At 43.4% G+C, this 24758-nt stretch overlaps 1 protein-coding gene across 1 annotated transcript in view; it reads right to left on the minus strand.

Moving 5' to 3' along the window:
• Positions 1-24758, minus strand: part of RNF126 (ring finger protein 126) — a 34083-nt gene that overhangs the window by 775 nt on the left and 8550 nt on the right. Inside the window, exons 2-8 of the mRNA XM_075825462.1 lie at positions 23691-23746; positions 19624-19681; positions 19287-19525; positions 12893-12961; positions 9866-9935; positions 9658-9751; positions 3658-3773 (exon numbers count right to left, since the gene is read on the minus strand). Coding sequence (XP_075681577.1) covers positions 3658-3773; positions 9658-9751; positions 9866-9935; positions 12893-12961; positions 19287-19525; positions 19624-19681; positions 23691-23746 — 702 coding nt within the window. The remainder of the gene's footprint in view (positions 1-3657; positions 3774-9657; positions 9752-9865; positions 9936-12892; positions 12962-19286; positions 19526-19623; positions 19682-23690; positions 23747-24758) is intronic.

Raw genomic sequence — 24758 nt, forward strand, 5'->3', positions numbered from 1 at the left:
TGGTTGCGATGGGCAACAACGCCAGTTTTTCCTGTTGGACAGATGTGTTAAATGAGGCCCATTATTTATTTAAAAAAACCAATATAAAGTGGATAAACATATGAAAAGAGGAATCGTGACAAGTCTTTTATTTACGCAGCAGAGCAGCATTTAACCTGCCGTGATAAAGACATAAAATGCAGTGGACACCCATCCATTCATACTTTACATCAATTTTTATAAATGGAAACATGGCTTAAAGCAAGTTGCCTGTAAGGCCTCATTCACACAATATATTAAGGGCACAAATAGTACAGTTCAGAACTACAATAGTGTAGCATAAAATAAAACAGCAAAAGACACATAACACCATCTAAGTCAGGGGTCTCAAACTCGGCCTGGTAAGTGGGCCGCATATAGAAAAAAAATGTGAAGTGGTCAGGCCGCATGAATTTCAATTTTTTTTCCATACAAAATTATTGTTAATCAATTAGTTATTTGAACTACTATAACACTATATTACTATAATAATACCGCTAGGTTTAAAATTTGAGAAATTTCTCCACGTGCTTATTTCAACAATCCAGCTTTCCAGTTTAAGTGACACTAAATGCAGTCCGGCGGCTCACTTAGCACACATGTCAAGATTGGGCAGCCCCTTTTTAGATAGTGCCCCCTATAGATGCCGCCACCGCAGTGCCCCCTGTAGATGCCGCCACCGCAGTGCCCCCTGTAGACTGGGACTCCAGCTGTGCTCCTGACATCACTGGGACTCCTGCTCTGGGGAAGCCCCTGACATCATTGTCGATGTATGGACAGCGATGTCAGAGGCTTCCCCAGAGTCCCGGAGAAGAGCAGATGATAGCGCTCTGCCCGGGACTCTGCTCTGGGGAAGACCCTGACACAATGTCCATATATGGGCAGCGATGTCAGGGAATTCCACAGCGTTGCGGAGCAGAGCCGATACTAGCGCTCTGCCCGGGACTCCACTCTGGGGAAGACCCTGACACACTGTCCATATATGGGCAGCGATGTCAGGGAATTCCACAGAGTCCCGAAGCAGAGCAGATACTAGCGCTCTGCCTGGGACTCCGGCTCTGGGGAAGCCCCAGACATCGCTGTTCATACGTGGACAGCGATGTCATGGAATTCCAGAGTCTCGGAGCAGAGCCGATACTAGCGTCTGTGTGCCACGGGCCGCAGATGACTGCCCCAGGGGCCGCGTGCTTGAGACCCCTGATCTAAGTAGTATGAGAATGCATGTGAGCAAAGAAAAGTATACTTTAAAAATGTCTAAAAGTGCACTTTGAATAACATCCCACGTATAAAGGAGAAAAAAAAAAAAAACTTTTCCGTTCCCATTTGTCCACAATCACACATGAAAAGCTGGGCCTAGCTTAGGTACACTTAGGCCCCATGCACACAGCCGTGCCCGTAATCACAAGCCGCGATTGCAGGCACGGCCGGCGACAGCTGCCCGCATTCTCGGACCGTGCTCCCATACAGAGTATGGGAGCACGGCCCTTTAACCCCTTCCCGACATTTGATGTATCCATATGCCAAAGTCGGGTAGGGGGAAGTATGGAGCGGGCTCATGGAGTGAACCCGCTCCATACGGCTGTTTGTTACAGCAGACACTTCAAAGTAACGAGCGGCATCGCGCTCTAGCACGATCTCGCTCGTTTAACTTGTTAAATGCTGCGGTCAATAGCGACCGCAGCATTTAAATTGTTAGAAAGAGGGGGGCGACCCCCTGCAACAGCTCATTGCGCCCCCCTGCAATGCAATTGCAGGGGGACGATGGTTGCTATGGCTGCCTGGGGGCCTAATGAAGACCCCCAGGTCCGCCATCTTTGTACACCTATTAAGCCCTGCCTCCGGGAGTGCTTAATAGTTGCCTGTCAGAATCACAATATACTGCAATACATTAGTATTGCAGTATATGGTGCAAGCGATCTAACGATCGCTGGTTGAAGTCCCCTAGGGGGGACTAGAAAAAAAAAGTGGTTTTTTTTTATATGTACATTTTTTTTAAAAATTAAAAAAAAAAAAAAAAGTTAAAACAAAACACCCTTTCCCATTTTCCCCCTAGAGCATAGTAAAAAAATAAATAAATAAAAAAATATATATATATATTATATATATAATTGGAAACCCCAGAATCTATTTTTTGGTCACCTAATCTCCCACAAAAAAAAAAAAAAAAAAAAAGTGGTCAAACCGTCACATGTACACCAAAATGGTATCGTTAAAAACGACAGCTTATCCCGCAAAAAATAAGCCCTCATACCACTTAATCGACGGAAAAATAAAAAAAAGTTGTGGCTCTCGGAATTTGGTGACACAAAAATTAATTCTTTTTTACACTTCGGTTTTTACATGTAAAAGTAGTAAAATATAGAAAAAACTATCTATATTTGGCACCGCTGTAATCGTATTGACCCACAGAATAAAGTTAACATGTTTTAATTGCACAGTGAATTCCGTAAAAACGTCGCGCAAAAAAACCATGGAGGAATTGCTATTTTTTTCATTTTCTACCCCACAAATAATTTTTTTCCAGTTTCCTAGTACATTATATGGCAAAATAAATGGTGATACGAAAAAAAAACAACTCGTCCCGCAAAAATTAAGCCCTCGTAGGACTATACCGACGGAAAAATAAAGACGTTATGGCTTTTGGAAGGTGGGGAGGAAAAAATGTAAATGAAAATATGAAAAAGGGCTGCGGTGGAAGGGGTTAAAATGCAAAAGATAGGACATGTCCTATCATTTGCGGTACACTTTTACGGCCCAGACACCTTCCTGTAAATAAATGGGAAGGTGTCCGTGGACAATAGAAGTGAATGGGTCCGTAATGGCGGTCCGCAATTACGGACGATTTTTCTTGTCGTGTGCATGGGGCCTTACTAAAATATGCATGTTGTACTGAACACAAGTGGCAGCCCAATACCATAATTATTTTGCATTTCTATTTTATTAGTCTGCATATAATGATGCAATATGTTATTCACATTACCTGAACCTTAGGCTGAATTCAGACTACCGAGTGCAAACTCGTACGCGAAAAACAGCTGTTTTTCACGTCCGAGTTGCACCCGTTTTCACGGCTCCCCATATACTTGAGTCTATCGAGGAATCTGTGAAAACGGAAGAAAAGACGACGCTCTCTTTTTCTACGGACCCTTCACATGGTCCGTTAGAATGGCCCCATTGAAATACATGCGTCCGTGTGACTGCCGTTGTTTTAATGGCTGTCACAGGGACGAGATGTACGCTAGTCTGAATTCGGCCTTCGGGAAAAGGCTAATGCATACAGAGGTATTACAGCAAAGGATGGGATTGGATTACATCCTATGAGATCAGGAAAGCTTTTGACACAGAACTTTAAGAATCAATTCAGTAAAAGGATATTGAGCCTCTACTTACTGCACACAACTGTGGTATGGGCCCATTTATAGACATTTTTGTCTTAATACGTTGCAATACTGTTAAGTAACTTCTGGTAATCACAAAGTCATAATAATTTACAGATATTCTTGGTTTTGTCCTGGGAATGTGGAACAGTACATCCAGTTTATCGGCACAGCTATGTCACTGTTGTGGGCAGTGAGCCAGCGTAGACCATGTTGTGCCACATCTAAGAAGAAAAGAGACGTGAATGCATTTCATACTGACCTGCTCTAACCAGGGGATGATGCAGTTATTATGAAATAAGTGATTGCAAGGAAGTTGTCTCACATTTTCACCAACTGTATAATCCTCCTTACATACTGGACATTCTAATCCTGAGCCTGGGGAGTACAGAAACATAATGAGCATCACTTCAAAGAAAAGAGCATGTTCATGGTTAAATGGCGCCTTTGTAAATCTTGACAAATTAATATTCATTTACCACAGCCAACAAGAATTTTAAGGTGTACACAATTGCGAAGATCAATAATAAATCTTAATAATAATAATAATTTTACCACAATTTTGTAATGCGGTTTTCGGCTGTGCAGTTTTACAAGTGAAGCACATTGAAGCCATGTGCCTCAACTGTTATAGTGGCACTGCCGAAAACTGCATTGCAAAACTTTCAGCAAATCATTGTACAACTTTTTTTTTTTAATAATGCATTTTTCAAAGGAATTAAGAAGAACTTCAAAATTGCAATAAAAACAGAATTAAAATGCGGTAAAAGCGCCCTGTGGAAACCCAGCCTTACACTGTGTAATAGTTTATGAGAATGATGGAAACAGCCAAGCGCTGTACTCGGCTGTTTCCATCATTCCAATTGAACGGAGCGGCAGTACGCATGCTCGACCGCTACTCCATTCAATATCCAGAATCTGGGGGTCTGGGATCCCAATTCTCACAATTGGTGGAGCCCCCAGCGATCAGAAAATGATCCCCTATCCTGTTGATCGGTGAAAATTTATGATTTTGCGAATACCCCTTTAATGAATGCAAACATCATAATAAAGTAATGAGCAAATTTGACCAATACTATGGGGTTAAATGGCCAGGATTGGAGGTCTTTCCAATCACCGGCATTGCTGTGTGTGCGGCTGCCGATATCAGCCACACCCTACATTTTCCATACACCTTAACCCCTTCCTGAGCCAGGACGTACATATACACAGCAGTAGCTGTCGCAGTGAGACAAATGTATACAGCTGGGTCCAGACATTTGGACTAGGGATGCACGATGCATCGAAACTTCAATACTGTTTCGATACTGTGCATCCCCAAACGGTTCGATACCGCTATTTCATGTATTTCGATAAGAAAGCTGTGCGGCCGCACAGCTCAGTATAGTAACACATGAATGTATGAGAGCGGGGATGTGGCTGTGTAATACAGCCATTGCCCCACTGCTGACAAGTGCGTGCCGTCAGAATGATGCAATGAGGCCAGCGCTGCACTAATGATTGCCGTCAATGAAGACAGAACATGGTGGGCGCACTGCAAAACACTACCATGTTCTGTTCTCCGTGCCTGCGCCGCTGATTAGTGCAGCGCCAGCCGCATTACCTCCTGCTGATCGCGCATGCACTTGTTATCAGGAGCTGGGCAATGGCTGTATTACACAGCCGCAGCCCCGCTCTTTAGCGGCGGCGATCAGAGAAACCTCTTATCTTTGCCTCTATTCCCCTGAATACTGCGATCAAAGCCGACTGCAGCATTCAGGGGAAAATGAGAAGGGGGATGCCACTTGGATGCCCTAACAACTGCCTGTATACTATCCGTACACAGGCTAATGTACTGGGATATAGATATATGCCAGTACATTCAAGTTTAAAAATAAAGTAAAAACAAAGTAATATTAAATGTAAAAAAATAAATTTTTTTTTACAACAAACATTAAAATAAGCCTCAATACATAAAATATACACATTCGGTATTGGCGCGGCCGTAATAACCTTCACAACAATTTTTTTGCGTCATTTATGATGTGTACATTGTAAGAAAACAAACAAAAAAAACGGCTTTTTCACATATTAACCCATTATGACGGAGGAACATGATGAGTTTTGAATGTGCCTCACATCAGATAAATGGAAGATTTTTTTATTTATTATTACGGTTGGCAAAGTATCGTTTTGGTATCGAAATCGCAACACTACACAAAAGTATCGGTATCGAAGTCCAAATTCTGGTATCCTGACATCTCTAATTTGGACAGCGACACAGTTCATCATTTACACTATCACCACTGCAATGGATCTAATAACAAATCAATGAGGATGTGTAGACCTTCAGCTTTAATTCAAGAGGTTTAACAATAAAAAATATTAAGCTATTTAGGAATTCCAACCATTTTCAGTCTCAAAAGAAACTGGAAAATTCACCGATAAGAAGTTTCATGGCCGGGTGCAGCCTGTTCCAGCTTTATTTCATGACAAATTCAAGGAGCGATAAAAGGTTTAGAGTCGATTCCATGTGTTAAAGGGAATGTGTCGCTAGAAATTTTTTTTAGTTAAACAATTTGACTGATTACACATTGTTTTAATTTTTTCACAAGTCAGGAAATGTTATAAATTAGATTCTAATTTATAACATTTCCATGTGCTGGTCACTAGAGGGAGCAATTCCCAAAATTGCAGCATGGTCAATGTGGTAAAGCAACCTCATTGCTTTATGCTGAAAATTTGGGGTGGACACACTCTAGTGTCCTCACACAATCCCCCCTCCCTTATTCTGGCTAGTGCCAGGAGGAGGGGTTTGAATCATCAAACCTCCTACACTGTGTGCCGCCATTTTCTGAGCGACTGCACAGTGTAGGAGGATTAGATACAGTGCTCAGCAGACTGTATAACACGAACATAATACACACATCACATACACAAACATAAATTAGCTGACGCCTCCGCTCCTATTCCTTGCGCCTTCGCTTCCTTGAACATATGACCGGAAGCCGCGGCCGGAAGTCGTCATCTTACTGTCCGACAGCGGCTTCCGGTCCACATGAAAATGGCGCCGGATTTCGCTCCGCGAACGAGCTTCGTTTTGGTCTGTGTGGGAGCGGCGCATGCGCAGTTCCCACACAGACGGCGTACGCTGCAGAGAATGGAACGGCTCCCGTTCGCATTCTGTATGGGGTTGTATGTGCCGTAATACATCTCTGTATGTGTAGTTAATCGACACATACAGAGATGAAAAAAAATGGCAGCCCCATAGAGAAGTAAAAGAAAGTAAAAAAGTAGAACATGAGAACACAAATAAATAAAATGTATTTTAATATACTAAAAGCAATAGAATATTAAAAAAAAAAAAAAATGACATGACACCTTCCCTTTAAATTAGCATTTTTTTTTTAGGGGTTAATGGAAACTCAATGTGAGATGCAAAGAGGTTTCAATGCAAGTGAAGGAAGCCATCATTAAGCTGACCATACACATTAGATATATGTCAGCCGAACCCACCGGCCATCTATTGTATATGGCTGTGTTCCGACTCTTCTCCATCAGCAGATGTCGGGGGAGAGAAGGATTGGGCTGTTAATCTTTAACATGCCCGATTCTTTTGTGGTTAGTAGATAAGCCGCTGCCAGAGGAGTCTGGCAGTGGCTTTCTCCCCCCTACTTCCCATTGAAAACACATGCACGCTCAGCCAAGCGTGCAGGTGCACGGGGAAGTAGGGAGGAATAGCTGTCTACTGCATGATCAATCAGCCCACAGCTATCTAAAGTGTATGGCCAGTTTTAGGCTTAAAACAAACCTTTTAAAAAGATAGCAGAATCTTTAGGAGTGGCCAAATCAACAATTTGGTACATTCTTAAAAAAGGAATGAACGGTCGAGCTCCGCAACACCAAAAAGGTATAACAGACCACAGAAGACAACTAAAGAGGATGATCGCAGAATTAGTTCTCTGGTGAAGGAAAACCTCTGGACAGATAAACCCAAGATAAACCTGTATCAAAATCATGGGAAAAGAACACTATGAAGAATACCACATCTGTCAAACAAGGTAGAGGCAGTGTTATGGCATGGGCATGTATAGCTGCCAATGGAACTGGGTCATGGGTTTTTATTGAGGAGAATGCATATAGAAGGTTCAGGAAAAAAAACATGTAGTGTATAGAGCGTTACTTTCTGTTCAGACTCAAATGCTGCAAAACTGATCGGATGGCATTTCACAGAACAGATGGATAATGACCCAAAACATACAGCAAAAGCAACTCGCCATCTGAAGTAAAAAAAAAATGAAATAGTCAATGGCGAGTCAGTCACCTGACCACAACCAGACCGAGCAAGCTTTTCACTTATGCCTCATTCACACGACAGGGTCCGAGTGTCCGCCGATAAAAATGGCCGTTTTGGGCAGTTTTTCCCGGCCGGTTTGCATCCGTTCCGTGTTGCTGTTTTTAACGGCAGATTTTGACCCGCTTTGCATCCGTTTTAAAATCGGATGAATTTAATTTAAATTTGTTGCCACCCAGCCCCCGGCAGGTAATGCCACCCAGCCGCCTGTAGGTTGCACCCATCCCCCCCTTCCAGGAGAAGTCACTGACTTCAATGTCCATATATGGACAGTGTAGTCACTGACTTCTCCTGGAGAGGAATTCCCTGCCATAGGTCGGGAATTCCGCTTCAGAAGTGAGTGACGTTACTGTCCATATATGGACAGTTTGGTCACACTTCTTCTGTAGCGGAATCCCCGGCCACGGAGTCGGGGATTCCGCTTCAGAAGTGAGTGACGTCGCTGTGTCCATATATGGACCGTGTAGTCACTCACTTCTCCTGTAGCAGAATCCCCAATCCCCGGCCAGGGATTGGGGATTCAGACTCCTACAGGGAGCAAAAAAAGACCCTCCTCACATGCACTCTGCACTGTGAGGAGGAGGAGGAGAGAGAGCGCGAGCGACGGAATACATGGCCATCACTCGGGACACATTCCGGTGATGGCCGTGTATTACCCAGCCCCATAGACTTCTATGGGGGCCGGGTAAACGGTCGAAAATAGGGCATGTCCCATTTTTTGACGCACAGGTTTCCTGGGCCATCAAAAAATCGGTCGTGTGAATAGCCCCATTAGGGGTCTATTGTTCCTACTGCAGCCGGGTGACGGCCGATTTATAAACGGCTGTCACCCGGCCGGGAAACACTGTCGTGTGAATAAGGGCTTACTGAAGACAAAACTGAAGGCAGAAAGACTGATCAACAAGAAGCAACTGAAATTGGCTGCAGTAAATAACTGGCAAAGTGTCTCAAGGTAGGAAGCTCAGCATTTGGTGATGTTCATGTTTTTCAGACTTCAGGCAGTCATTGGATGTAAATCCTTTGCAGTCAAGTATTAAAAATAATCCGTATAATTAAGTTAGTATGTCCAATTACTTGTAAGCCTGTGAAAATGGAGGAACTATTTAAAAAATTGCTGTAGTTCCTAAAAAAGGTAATGCAGTATTTTTGTAAAACACTTTACTAAAGCTGAAAGCCTACACTTCAATCACTTCTTCATTGCTGTGTTTCATACCTATTGTGGTGGTGTACAGAGGCGGAATCATGAAAATTGTGTCACTGTCCAAATCCAGCTAATGGCACAGCTAATGGTAGAAGTCACAAGCCTCTGTTATATGTATACCTCGGGAAGCTCCAGTGACGTCATTGTCCATATATGGACATGATCATTGCAGCATCCCCAGGCAGAGAAAGCAGCCAGTCCCCGGCAGAGGAGTGCTCTGCCGAGCTCCCTGCAGGGCGTGTTTTCAGGGATCTGTTCTGGGGGAGGGCGGTGCGTGTGCGTACCCCCCCCTCCCCTCCCCTGAAGCCTCCTGTTCTCTTAACCATAGAGGCATATGCAGCCATGCTGACATAGTGTAAGTGAAGTATGTCAGTGTGGGGAGAGAATCCAGCAACTGAAGGGTAAAGCGAGGGCTGTATGGGAGGGGGCTGTATGGGAGGGGGCTGTATGGGCAACTAATCCCACGGTTTGCCTTTACAGTGGGACATGTTGCAGACGGAAGACTCAAAATGTGACTTGCACAGGCTTTAAAAGGAGTTACGTTGTATAAAATCAAAGCTCATTTACCTTTTAGGTAAAACCACATGAGTCAGTATGACATCATTTGAGGATTCACAGAAGTCACCATTGTCAGAGATGGACATTCCAAAAAAATAAAAAAAGATAAAAGAAGGTTCCTCTTATAAAATATACAAGTTTAAAACAATTTGTAACGCTCATACACTCACCCACATGTTCATCTGTTATTTGGATTGTGGGAAGGGCTTGGATCTTCTCATTATCAGCAGGAGGTGGTCCAGTGTTTTCAAACTGGTTAAGTAACTAGTTTGGGACATTAAAATTAATATTTATTGAACATGAAAAAGTACAAATGTTCAATAAACAAGGTTTACAGGTATCTCACAAATGTACAATCATCTACCATGAAAGTAGTACCTGTGTGATTATGGTGTCCAGGCCATTAGCTCCCCAAGCATAATCCATTGGATTGGAATGAAGAACTCCCCTGGAAAAAAAAATATATCACTAGTTAGACAGGACTACTGGCATTTTCTAGAATTGATAATAAAAACATTTATTCCAAACTGAACTTGAGAAAAACAGCAAGCTTTCCAACACAAATAATGCCACATAAAAGAAAGCAATATATTTGTAATAAAAATAAAATAATCCACATCTTAACCCCTTCAGGACCGAGCCTGTTTTGGCCTTGTGGACACAGATTTTTTTCAAATCTGACACGTGTCACTTTATGTGGTAATAACTCCGTAATGCTTTTACCTATCCAAGTGATGCGGAGATGATTGTTTTCTCGTGACATATTGTAATTTGATCAATAAATTCAGTATTTGTTTGTGGAAAACACCAAACTTTAGAGAAAACCTGCAAAAATTAGTTTTTTTCTAAATTTAAATGTATCTGCTTGTAAAACAGATAGTAAAACTACACAAAATAATTACTAGTTAACATTTCCCATATGTCTACTTTATGTTGCCATCGTTTTTTTGAACGTCCTTTTATTTTTTTTTAAAGGTTTCGAACTTTAGCAGCGATTTCTCACATTTAAGAAAATTTCCAAAACCTATTTTTATAGGTACCAGTTCAGTTGTGAAGTGGCTCTGATGGCCTTATATATTAGAAAGTCCCTATAAGTCACCCCATTTTAAAAACTGCACCCCTCAAAGTATTCAAAACAGCATTTAGAAAGTTTAACCCTGAGGGTATGTTCACACGCTAGACTAAAAAATTCTGAAAATACGGAGCTGTTTTGAAGGGAAAACCGCTCCTGATTTTCAGACGTTTAAGCCACTTGCGATTTTTGCGGCGTTTTAGACAGACGTTTTTGGAGCTTTTTTCAACAGAGTCAATGAAAAACCGCTCCAAAAACGTTCCAAGAAGTGTCCTGTAGTTCATTTTCACAGCCTTTTTTTTTTTTAAAGCGGCCGTGTAAAAAAACAAAAAACGGCCCATCGGAACAGAACGCAGTTTTTCCCATTGAAATCAATGGGCAGATGTTTGGAGGCATTCTGCTTCCGATTTTTCAGCTGTTTTTTTGGCGTTTACAGCCCGAAAAATGGCCGTGTGAACATACCTGAAGCGTGAATCACGTCCATGTGTTGTGAGTTGAAACAACGCACAGCACACGGACTCATTGATTTTCAATCCCCATTGATTTCAGTCTGCTGCGTGAAACTCACTGCATGTCCTATATTGGCACGTTATCACGCACCCCTTGAAGTTAATGGGTGCATGAAAACCACACACGGGTGCACATGAGGTGCGTGATTAGCGCATCAATTCAGCTGAAAAAAAAAAGGTGCTTCGAGAGTGCATGAATAACACATGTCCCTCGCAAAGCACACCGATGCATAATGCAACACACACTGACCCGATTCACGCGCATTGAATCGGATCCGCTCGTGTGAATGAGGCCTTAAGTGTTTCACAGGAATTAAAGTGGAGGGGAAATTTACAAATTTATTTTTTTTGTCAGAAAATCCATTTTAAGCCATTTTTTTTCTGTAACAAGAGGTTTTACCAGAGAAACGCAACTCAATATTTATTGCCCAGATTCTGCAGTTTTTAGGAATATCCCATATGTGGCCCTAGTGTGCTAATGGAATGAAGCATCGGCCCCCGAAGCAAAGGAGCACCTAGTGGATTTTGGGGCCTTCTTTTTATTAGAATATATTTTAGTCACCATGTCAGGTTTGAAGAGGTCTAGTGAGGCCAAAACCGTGGAAAACCCCCAAAAAGACACCATTTGGCAAACTACACCCCTCAAGGAATTTAGCATGGGGTATATTGAGCAGTTTAAACCCACAGGTTTTTTTGCTGAATTTAGTGGAATTCATCCGTAAAAATAAATCTAAATTTTTTCCAATAAAACTTAGAAATCAATTTAAAAAAAGCGCCCCAAGATTTGTAAAGCAATTTCTCCTGATTACAGCAATAGTCCCTATGTGGTGATAAACGGCTGTTTGGACACACAGCGGGGCTCAGAAGCGAAGGAGCACTATATGGCATTTGGAGCTCAAGTTTGCTGGAATGGTTTTCGGGTGCCATGTCGCATTTGCAAAGCCTTTGCAGGACCAAATCAGTGGACACCCCCAGAAGTGACCCCATTGGGGAAACTACAGCCCTAAAGAATTTGTCTAGGGGTATAGTGAGCATTTTGACCCTATAGGTTTTTTGCTGAATTTAATGTAATTAGGCTGTGAAAACTTCTATTTTTTTTTTACGGCATTCACCGTGCATTATAAATGACATATTTAATTTATTCTTTGGGTCGATGCGATTGCAGCGATACCATATGTATGTACGTTTTTTGTGTTTTACGGTGTTTGCACGATAGAATCAGGGTTTTAAAAAAAAAAATTATTGTTTTTGTGTCGCCATATTCTAAGAGCCACAACTTTTTTATTTTTCTATCAGGAAAGCTGTGTGAGGGCTTGTTTTTTGCAGAACTGTAGCCTCTGGCAGGACCTAATACAGTCTTCCATAGATGGCAGACCGGAAGCCTTTGTTAGGCTTCCGGTTGCCATAGCAACAATCGCCCCCCGCCCCCCCACAATCGCGTAACGGGGTGCCGATATTATAACAACTTAAATGCAGTGGTTGCTATTGACCGCCGCATTTAAAGGGTTAATCGGCAGGGATCACGGCTGTGATCCAACACAAAGTTTTCTCCCAGTACTAAGGCTGCTATTAGCAGCCTGTACTGGGAGATGCTGTGCATAGAGGGGGGGGGGGGGCGGAGTGGGGAACACCTGTGTGCTGTTAGGAGTAGATTAACGGGCTGAAAGCACAAGGACCAGTGCTGCAGCCCGTTAATCTACGTGGGGTGGTCGGGAAGGGGTAAATGTGCGCTACAAAGCATTTATTTATAGAAGGTCTCCTAAAATGACAGCATTTCATGGTTACATGTAAGAAGAATTGGTAGACACAAGAGGACAGACTCACCATGGTCCCACTCCTAAGTTTGGCATTGCAGTAGGTGCGATGATCCCATTTACCAGTTGTTGAATGATTCTGCCAATAAAAACAAATATAGTAAAGCCAAAGTCATTGTAAAACTGCTAACTATTTCAAATGTCTTATAGCGGACCTCAGCTCCAAGAAAACAATATTTTTGTTTTCTAATGTACATAAACTATATAGAGCATGTTATTTTTTTAGGTACAGTGGCATGTGAAGCAATTGGTGGTTAGGTGAGGGGCAAAGGCTTTCAAGCAATACCTCTGGATACTAAGCTTTCAGTTGGTGTGGACCCTAAGCACACATCAACAATCATCTTGTTTCTATGGGAAGGAGAGTCAATTTTTGGCAGATTACCCTCCTGTACATGGCTCGCACGTGCTCAGTACACTGTACCTGGCAGTTCTTTTTAGTCAGGGTAAGGAATAAGGTAAAGCTGCATTAGAGCTAATGAATGAAGCCCTTTCCAGGTCCGTTTTTGGTCATCTACGAGGCAATTTGCAGGACAACTGTCTTCCAAAAAGTGGAGCTTAACACCTATTGCCTTATCTGAACCATTAGGTTCCTCACACAAAAGAGTTTATATTAATTATAAGGGAGACGAAAGATCTTCTGGATAGGCCAGTGTAAGCAAACTGGCTTCGCAGAGTGTTGTCAACAGCTTATAATATATCTAAATTTAGAAAGTTGGCCATAGACATAAAAGAATTGTTCACACAAAGTGTCAATTATATGCTGTGGAACGAATGGCACTTTTACACTGGCCAATTATCTGGCAAATGAGCGTTCATAGAACGCTCATTGCTGATAATTGCCCTGTGTAAACAGGGCAGCGATCAGCAGATGAACGAGCAAACTCTGGATCATCTGCTGATCGTATAATTTTAAAAAGTTAAATATCATTGTCGGAAAGCACATTTCCCTGTGTAAACAGGGGGACGTGATGCCGACCTGACAATATATGCGGACGGGTGATCGGAGTAACAAGCGCTCGTCCCCATACATCGCTCCTTGTGGCAGGAGCAAACAAGCAGTCTCGTTGATTGGCGCTCATTGTACCGGCCAAAATTGGCCGGTGATAGAGGACCTTAGCCTGAAATAACTCAGTCAGCATGTGTTGAATGAGGATTTTGTCACGGTTTACAACGGAGATTTTTTATTGCATTGCAATGGGTGAAATCCCTGGCAGAAATACGCGGATCTGAAAAGAGACAGCATGCTTGGAATCTGCTTCAGATTGTTTTACGTGACTTATGAACAGTGTTCGTTAACCCCTTCCCAACATTAGACGTACATGTGCATCATGTATGGCACAGGCTCACAAGCTAAGACCGCTCCATACACAACGGATGTCAACTGTATATTAAAGCTGCACCTTGCTTTAAAAACCAAGATCGGAGAGGACTACAATGCTGACCATTTAATCTTTTAAATGCATTGGCCAATATCAACTGGGGAATCTAACAGACAGCAGGAGGGGGTGCTTTTGTCACCCCATCGCGCTCCCCTGTGACACAATCACAAGGTGCCAATGAGTGGTCATGGCAGCCTGGGGGCCTAATGAAGGCCCCCACGTCTGCCATCTTGGTCCCCGAGACAGCAAAAACAAGTTTTTTTTTACTCACCGTAAAATCTATTTCTCATTTAATCCATTGGGGGACACAGCACCATGTGACATCCTAAAGCAGTCCCAGAGGTTGGGAAAAATAAAGTAAAAATACAGCCATGAGACCCACCTAACATACAGCTGCTTGGAACGCAATCTGCGACCCAGACTGGAATCAGCAGAAGCCAAAGAATGAATTCGGTAAGACGTAGTGAAAGTGTGCACAGAGGCCCAGGTAGCAGCCTTGCAGAACTGAGCAACTGAAGCTTGATGCACGAATGTCCAGGAGGCACCAACAGCCCTTGTAGAATGGGGAGTACCCCAAAAGGGGAAGAACTTTATCCCTGGACTGATAGATTTCCAGAATCACAGACCGTATTCGACACGCAATGGTGGCTCTGGATGCTGCTAAAACTATGAGCGGCTCCAAAGAAAAAAAGAAAAAGATTGGTTCGCCGAAATGACTCAGTCGCAGCCAGATCGATTTGGACTACTCTTACCTAATCAAGGCAATATAAACCTTACCTTCGGCAGGAATGACTGAACAGGTCGTACCACCACCTTATCCATAATAATGACCAAAAATGGTGACTTGCAGGACAAAGCAGCAATTTCCCAGAAAACCCGATTGATGAAGGTGACAGCCACCATAAAAGCTACCTTTCAGTAAAATTGGGTGCAGCAAAATGTCTCTCAATGGCTTGAAAGCGGCCACCTGAAGAGCCCCGAGAACAAATTTAAGATCCCAAGGCTCAATAGGATGTCTGAAAGGAGAAACTGCATGAGATTCCACCTGCAAAAAAAAAGTCTTCATAGCAGAATGAAAAGCCAAAGTTCTCTTGAAAAGAATTGACAGAGCAGAGACCTGACCCTTCAGGGAAGAAAAGCAAATCCTTTGTTCAAGGCCTGATTGCAGGAAGGACAAAACTAGGTGTAGAACAATTCATAGGATGGAAATTCTTACATTAACACCAGCGGAAATTCCACGTATGATGGTACACCTTGGCTGACTGAGGTTTTCTGGCTTTCAACATAGTCTGGATGACTGGTTCAGACCCTGTACCCTCAAAACCTCGGACTTCAACAGCCACACCGTTAAAAGCATCTGAGAGAAAAGGGGGTGGAATAGCAGACCGTGGCAAAGGAAATCGGGACTAGGCGGAAGACGCCAAGGCGCGTCCGCGAGAAGGTTGATTAGGTCTGTTTCAGGCTCACTAGGGCCAGTCTGGAGCCACCAGAATTGCAGGAACGCCACACCTATTGAGCACTCCGGGCAAGAGAGGAAGTGGAATAGAGATACAGGAGAGAGAACTCGCTCAATTGAGTGACCAGCGCGTCAATCCAGACAGCCCTGAAGTCTTGTGTCCTGGCCATGTATGCTGGAACTTTGTGGTTGAGATGGGTGCGCAAAGAGATCCATATCCGGGTATCCTCACCTCTGGCACATTAGATTAAATATGTTTGTGAAGAGACCACTCTCCTCGGATCTGGTCTTTCTCGGCTGAGAAAATCTGTGGCATGGTTGTCCACTCCTGATGTGTGGACTGCTGACAACACTGGAATATGCTGCTCTGGTCACAGCAGGATCCGAGAGGATTCCAACAGTCACCAGACTTCTGGTGCTGCCCTGGTAGTTGTTGGTCTGGATCCTGACTGGCCGACCCTGAAAAAGAAGAGCCCAGTAGGAGGGGGCTAGGAAGACTGCCGTCAATTCAAGCGGGTTGAGCTGTAAGGACATCTCCTCATGCAGCCAAGTTCCCTGAACCATCTGGGGACCAAAAACTTCACCCGACCCGGACAGACTAGCATCCATTGAGCCGAACAGCCACTAGAGGAGAGAAAAAGACAGATTAAACGTGATGGCTGGTGAGCTCTCCCACATCACAACTCCTAATGAACCCAAAAGAGCAGGAGAATCAACTTATCCAGCAAGTTCTGAGACTTGACCCAGCAAGGGGATTGGGCCGTGGAAGGACCTGGAGTGGAATTGTGCATATGGAAATCCCTCGAAGCTTGATCGCATCCTGCCAAACACTTGGACACAGAAGCAGATAGATAAAGGAGTGTCCTGGCGAAACGCACCACCTCGGTTCGAATGGAGGCTACCGGGAGGACTTACTGTCCTGGTGTCTAGTATCATTCCTAAAAACTTCATTCTCTGAGTTAGGTTCACTGAGGATTTCTCTTCGCTGATGATCCACCCGATTGTCCTGTCTGGAGAGTGCATCCACCAAGAAGTCATCCAGGTAAGGAACGACAGCAACTCCAGTGATATGGAGAAGCGGCATGAGAGTCGCCAGAACCTTGGTAAAAACTCGAAGAGCCTATAAAAAGGAGTGACAATTTGGAGCTAGAGACCCCAATGCGAAACGAAGGAAATGTTGGCGGGTCTTTGGGATTGGCATAAGGAGGTATGCATCATGAATGTCGATTGAAGAGAGGACCACCGATTCCATGCGACACCTCTGAACGCAAACAAAGCAGTTCAACTTCCTTAAGTCCAGAAATGGATTACCTTGAAATTGTTACAGCTGATGAACTGGGACAATAACCTTCCGCAGGAGAAGGGAACGAACAGGCTGGGAAAAAAGCAAAAGCTCAATTTGGAGTAAAGGTAAAGAATCTTCCAGGAGGAAGCTTTAAAAAGCTTGTATCCAGTAGACACCACCTATCGAATACAGGAGTCGTTCATATGATTAAGCCATCTGTCCTGAAAGGAAAGTGGCGGCCCCCCCCCCCACTCGGACATCTGCCTGAAAACTTCAATGGGACCCCTAGAAAATGCTTTGTGAAAAGGAACCTGTTCAAGGCCCGTCGACGCCTCTTATGGGATCTACCGGAAGAAGTAGACCGTGTTGTCCAAAGTAGAAGGAGGGCCCCTAAACACAATTAGAGAAGGGAAATGCTCCAAAGACAACCATAATTTAGTGGTCAGGAAATGTCCCCTAGGGCCGGAGCAAAAGACATTGCCACATCGTAAAGGGGGATCCAGATAGCAGGCACCATGGGGTAGGCTGTCCATGTGTAAACTTTACATCATATCTGCCAAAAGTATAAAAGGTAGCCTTGTCCACCTATATAAGCTGCTTGGTAGCCTCCTCCAGAGGAGAAGATATGACAGGAGGGAAAAAAACAAAACAAACAAGCAGCAATGTCTGAGGGAACAGTAAACCACTGAGGAACTTGCAAAAAACAACAAACAATACAGTCAAAAAGGCTGTCTTACCAGACATCTGGAATGGTGTACCCCTGGAGCTGAAGACAAAAGCAGCATAGCCACAACAGATGAGTTGCAGCAGAGCAGAAGTCCTGAAGCCCATTTAAAACTGTCTCTAAAGCCCAAGCCCCGACCCTAAACCCTGCCTACAAAGAAAACTTCCCTCTAATGAAAAGAAGACACAGAGGGAGGCAATAGGCCAAAAGAGAACATGTAACAGGCCAGAGGTGGAGCAAATCCAAAGCAAACTGAGGCCTAGGCTAGGAAAAGGGGCAGGGGCTATATTTAAAAGCCAAGGCCGCAGCACAGCATACCACAAGAAAGGGATATTCACCTGGCAAGTCTCTAGATAAGAAACTTCACCTCCCAATAAAAATAGCCCCTATAGGGATAGGGACTGCCAATCACCTCACTGAGAAACCTGTGCAACAGGATCCCCTTGTGTGGGGAATACAAACTTACCCTCAGGAGTCTTTGGGTGTACGCAGGGTCACCTCAGTAACCTCGCACATATAGCGGGGTTACTGGCACCCGTCTGCGAAAGCAGAAGAGACAGGTTAGGTGACTGGCGGTGAGGGAAATACAGTGCAGAGGACTGACTGGTTTCCCTACAACCACACGGAGATGACTAGGCTGACAACCCACCTGCAGCTAATGAAAAATAAATAAAATAAAAAAATAGCAGCAGATCGGAGTATCAGGTCACGCCTGCCTCCTACGACACTAGGCTAAAAACTGAGCTAGCCTGGACAGTACCAAGACTGTCTCCTAACTAGTATCAGCTCCGAGTGGCAGGGGCCTAGACCCATGTTGCTGTGTCTCCCAATGACTAACGTAAAAGTACAATACACTAGTGGACACAAAAAAATAAAAAAAAGTTAAAAATTAAAGATTTTAGGAATATAGAAAAAATTTTACAAATAATTTTAAACATTTTCCTCTAAAACAATACTAAAATCGCCTTTTTCTGGGCATTTTGTATGCCAAAAAAGTTTGATTAAAAAGTGATCAAAAAGTCACATGTACCCCAAAAATTGTATTAAAAACTACATCTCGTCCGCAAAAATTAAGCCTTCACATCTCCATTGACGGCAAAGTTTTTCTTTTTAACAAATGCTTTTTATTTTGTAAAAGTAGTAAAACAATATATATATATAAAAAAAAAAAAAAGTTATGGCTCTTGGAAAGCGGGGAGAATAAAAACGGAAAATCGAAAAATGGCTGTGGCAGGAAAGGGTTAAAACCTCATTCACTTACACTGTACTGTACTTTGTGTTGGGATATTGGTGCTGATTCGGCAACCAAATGTTAAGTGTCAGATTTCCCCATTAACATGTTCACCATTTGCAAGAAGCAGAGGAGATAGTCAGCTGCCAGACACTTCTTTTGTTGCTTATCTTGGGAAAACAATAGAATCAGACATGTAAAAATCCAGCCTGTAACTATTTTTCCCATCTATAAGTTGTTGGGGGAGGGTCTGACAGCTCTCATCTAAAAGGTTATTAATTAAAAGGATACCCCGTCCCCATACCTAACTCTGCTCAGCTCCTTCTCACCCTTCTAATGAAGGCACACCCTCATGCCTCCCTGCAGATCTTCTTGTGCTCAGCCTGGCACGAGGTTGCCTTGCACTGTATCTATGCCGTGATTGTTGCTCTCTCCTGCTTTCCCCTTCACGGTTCTCGTCGTCTGGTCCACTTGTACCAAAGATGGGGAACTCCAGGCCCTCATTGAAAATTCCAAAAGTGACTTGCCCATAGCCAGGGGGCAAGGAAAACGGAGTTGGTTCAAGGCCCTTTTAGAATAAATTAAAAAAAATTGGGAGAAAGTGTTACTGAAAGGATGAGAGAAGGGTCAAAACAACAACAACAACAAACATACTAAGTTCCTTACCTCAAACGGATGCCTGTTTTGATCTGTACCAGAAGTGTTGCTGCTATTTTCTGTGCTCCTACAGAAGACAGAGCAAGATAACAACCAAACGTATGTAGGAAACGCAGTTTAAAACAAAAGTAGTGGGATTAATGGCTGCCAGCATATAACGCAAGAAACAACTTAGGGCCTGTTCACATCACCGTTCGATTTCCATTCCGGGGTTCCGTCGGAGGTTTCCATCGGGTGAACTCCGCAACGGAAAATGAAACCACAGCGTAGTCGACTCCGCTATTAATTCCGTCGGAAAAATCTGCCGGAATGGTGACAAACGGAAACCATTAGCAATGTTTCCGTCACCATTGATATCAATGGTGACTGAAACGGAAGCTGTGGTTTCACTTTCCGTTGCGGGGTTCACCCGACGGAAACCTCAGAAGGGAAAGCGAACGGTGATGTGAACAGGCCCTTATTACAACTACCAGACTGTTGGTGGTGATTACAATTGTGGCGCACAGCCAGCAGAAAGGTGCAACACATTTATTAAGAGGCGTTCGCCAGTCTTAATTAATCTCCTGCACAGAAATGTATTTATTAAGGTGTTAATCTGGTTAAATGACCTCCAGTCACCAGTGGGAATTACTTACAGGGTATTATTTGCCCACTGCTAAATGGACCATTTAAGATTATATGTGGGATCGGCATTTCAACCACTCTCCACAGAGATTTATGGAGCCATTGGAAACAAGCGAATGTGAGCACTAAGCAGTTTTTCTTCAATGGACCCTCAGCTCTCTGCACACAATAGTTATTGTATCACAGGGTATCACCGTAATGCTGACAAAGGGTCATCCCCATTGTATTCCTTCCTCTTGATGCGGCATTGAAGGGGAGCTTTCCATGATCCCTGCAATCGGTATCTATTCATACGTTGAGGTCAAATAGGTTTTATTTTTCCACTCCTAACTTGAAGTTGCAGAAAAATGCTGCGGTTTTCCATAAATTACAGCACAAAAATGGTATTTAAATACACAGTTTGAAAAGACCCTTCGAGCAGGAGTGGAAACCACACTCTCGCTCATATATGCAGTTTCCGTACCCATATGATCTCAGGGCTGTAATAGTATAGCACTGTACAAAAATGTACCCTTGTCAGCGTTGTATTATGTGATTAAGGGTTAATAGGTGATGCATGCTTTCAACTACTAGATGTAACTAAAAATGTTCCCATCAGAGGTTGCAATAACGCCTCTACAGGCATCATTGATGCCAGTAAAGGCTCGTGAACGCTTAGAAAACAGTCTCAGGTGGCGCTGGCCGAATCTGGAACTTGGAAGGGCAGAGAAGGAGGAGGGAGACAAGTCTCTGCTGTGGCAGCACCTGGGTCAGAACCCTCACAGAAGGTAGAGCTGAAGGTAAGATCGCCAGTCCAGGACGGCTGTGGTCCCTTTTCCTGCACCATCAATCCCATTTCTCCTCTGCCACCTCCTTATTTATCACCCTCCCCTTAACCCCTATGTTTGAGCCTGTGTGTATTGTCCAAGGTTATTTGCCCCTCCTTCACGTCTGCTGCTGACCCCATCTCTGTCTCCACTTCAACCATTTGCTCATGTATTCTTATCTTGGTTCGGTTCACAGGTCGCAGTGAAAATTCATATTTTTGCCATTAACCAGTGCAAAACTGCACCAATTTGCCAAGATTTTTTGCAAAATTGCATCAAAATTGTGCAGTTTGAAAACAGTTTGAGGCAAAAAAAGAAAATTTTTACCATCACGTGTGAACCCAGATTGACTGGAATAGGATCTGTGCAAATCCAACTTGACATTGCTGCACATTGAAAAACTTCAAAAAAGTAGATGAAAAATCCTTGTGTATATGCAAGACATTCACTATATTTGGACTACAATTTTATTTAGACTGCACATTTTTGTGTTTTGGGGAGCGGCTGTATAGTTGTGCTTATATTAAGAAGTACTATACAATGCTCCTCCCCTCGGAACCACAAATTTGCACAGCGCAAATAACAGTCTCTAGAGGCGACAGACGAAGCGGCACACACCTTATTTGACAAGCACCACTGTTCGGCTGAGTTCACACGCTGCGGATGTGGTGCCTAAAAGCACGCAGCGTATCCGCCTTGTACACCGCAGGGAAATTCGGGACAAAAACCACACCAAAAGGTGGTGCGGTTTTTCACCCGGAATGTCCGCTGCGGAAAACTTCAGCATTTAGCCGGCCTACTGGGATGACGTTTCATCCCAAGAGACTTTTGCAGCCTGTGATTGGCTGCAGCGCCAGTCACATGGGATGACAGCGTCCCAAGAGGCTGACCCTCTGATGTCATCTAGGCCAGCCTCCTGGGATGACGTTTCATTCCAGGTGACCGCCGCTACAGCCTGTGATTGGCTGAAGCACTCACATGGGATGAAACATCATCCCAGGAGGCCGGCCTGGAGGAAGAAACAGACTTCTGGGTAAGCATGAGAAAAAGTTGCGATTTTTGTGGGGGAATCGCTGCGACTCCGCCGCAAAAAGAACGCAACAACTATTTGTTGCGGGTTTTACCTCATTGAATTTAAAGAGGCTCTGTCACCAGATTTTCAAACCCCTATCTCGTATTGCAGCAGATCGGCGCTGCAATGTAGATAACAGTAACGTGTTTTTTTTTTCAAAAACGAGCATTTTTGGCCAAGTTATGACCATTTTTATATTTATGCAAATGAGCCTTTCTTATGTACAACTGGGCGTGTTTAAAGTTATGTACAAGTGGGCGTGTATTGTGTTAGTTACATCTGGGTGTTTTTACTTGTTTTACTAGCTGGGCGTTGTGAATGGAAGTGTATGATGCTGACGAATCAGCATCATCCACTTCTCTTCGTTACCACCCAGCTTCTGGCAGTTCACAGAGACACAGCGTGTCCTCGCTCATCCGACGCGATGAAGTTCCTGTGGGAGGAAGTGAGCGACGTCACAGCGTGATCTCGCGAGGACACGCTGTGTGTCTGTGCACTGCCAGAAGCTGGGTGGTAACGAATAGAAGTGGATGATGCTGATTAGTCAGCATCATACACTTCCATTCACAACGCCCAGCTAGTAAAACAAGAACGCCCAGATGTAACTAACACACTACACGCCCACTTGGACATAACTTTAAACACGCCCAGTTGTACATAAGAAAGGCTCATTTGCATAAATATAAAAATGCTCATAACTTGGCCAAAAATGCTCGTTTTTGAAAAAAACAACACGTTACTCTTATCTACATTGCAGCGCCGATCTGCTGCAATACGAGATAGGGGTTTGAAAATCTGGTGACAGAGCCTCTTTAATGGGGGAAAACCTGCAACAAACAAGCAGCTTTTACGCAAATACAATTTACATGCTGCGGAATAAGATTCTGCACCGCATGTCCGTTTGAGCTTTTTTTTTCCTTTCAGCATTTACGCAGCGTGAATGAGATTTGTTCTCTCTCATCCACTTTGCGGCTACTGTATTATGCTGCGGATTTTCTTCAACTAATTCCGGTGAAGAAAATCTGCAGTATTTACACAACATGTGAACTGACACTTCCTGTTCATCTTTTTTTGCTTTGACTACGTCCATTCACACGATCTTCTGCCCTGGTCCCAGAGTAACAGGTACCGTGCATCAAGAAAGGTAGTGTTCACACTTATGTTCAGTGTGTAATATAAAAACAGGTTTAGAATGACCTAAACTCACTATTTATGCATGAAAGCAATATTATAAAAGCTATAGAAATGTTTCTCTGCATAAATAGCGAGTTTTTACCACCACGTATCCCTACGTATTATTAATTTGTATTCCTGCAAATTACATACTCCTCCTTGGTTAAACATACCCCTCAAAAATGCTAAGAGGTGTATTTTTACTCTGCTGGAAAATACGTAATGCGACCTCGGGCTCCCATTCACTGACCGATAATGAAAAGGACGAGGAATTGAAACAAACTATATAAGAAAGTTGTGTAGCTGTTCATTATAGAATGACTACACTATTTACATAAAACAGGTAAAACCAATTTATGTCAGATACAGAGATCCAAGTCTACCTGCATTAAAAGAGTTACCTTATTTCAGGAAGTTCCTCAATGAATCCTGAATCACATCTCGGACAGGTATACTCCTGCAAGGAAATAAGAAAATGAAAGCAAACATTTTCTAGTGGGAATAAACAGGTGTCCGTGCGGTCTCTTAGAAAACCGCATATTTTTACAATTCTGTTATAGTATTGTGTTCAATGTTTTTTATCAGGCAGAAAAAAAATAAATAAATAAATAAATCTTCCTCAAAATTCCTTTAGAACTTTTTAGGCAGATTTTAAAATACCAGCGTTTATGCTTTTTTCTCTGCCTCCCATTGATTTCAATGGAGGATCAGAGGCGGAAATCGCTTATCTAAACCAAAAAAACGCCTCTACTCCCCCCTTGAAATCAATGGGGGAGATCGGTGCAAAAAGCCTTCATGTGAACTGGGCCTTACTGGTAGATGCTGCAACAAAGATAATATACAAAATATTGAGATCTCTTAACTCCTTAATGACCACCCACCGTCTTTTGACGCCAGGCGGTGCATGTCCTAAGTCTACAGTAAAGTCTTTTGGCGTCTCTAGATTAGGCTGATGAGCGCTCATCCTCTTCTTCCTCCAGTCCGGCCTCCCGGGATGACGTTTCATCCCATGTGACCGCTGCAGCCAATCACAGGCCAATCACTGGCTGCAGCGGTCACATGGACTGCTGCGTCATCCAGGGAGGTCGGACTGGATGTCAAGAGAGGGACGCGTCACCAAGACAACGGCCGGGTAAGTATGAATTTCTTTTACTTTTTCTGCGGAAAGAGCTGTCCCTTCTCTTTATCCTGCACTGATAGAGAGAAGGGGCTGCCGATTAGTGCAGTGCAATTTTGCAGCGAAAACGTGCCCGTAAATACTGGTGCAATACGGGTCGAATACGTGTGACCAAGAACCCGTATTTACGGGAGGACAAAAATACGTTCGTGTGCATGAGGCCTTAATGGAATTAAAAAATAAAGTCCAAAAAAAACATTTTGCATAAAATATATTTTATTGCCCCTACACTAAACAAAAAACCTACACATATTGGGTATCTAAACGACCATAATAACCTGAAGAATTAATC

This window comes from Rhinoderma darwinii, chromosome 1 (genome assembly GCF_050947455.1).
Source record: "Rhinoderma darwinii isolate aRhiDar2 chromosome 1, aRhiDar2.hap1, whole genome shotgun sequence".
Taxonomy (NCBI): Eukaryota; Metazoa; Chordata; class Amphibia; order Anura; family Rhinodermatidae; genus Rhinoderma; species Rhinoderma darwinii.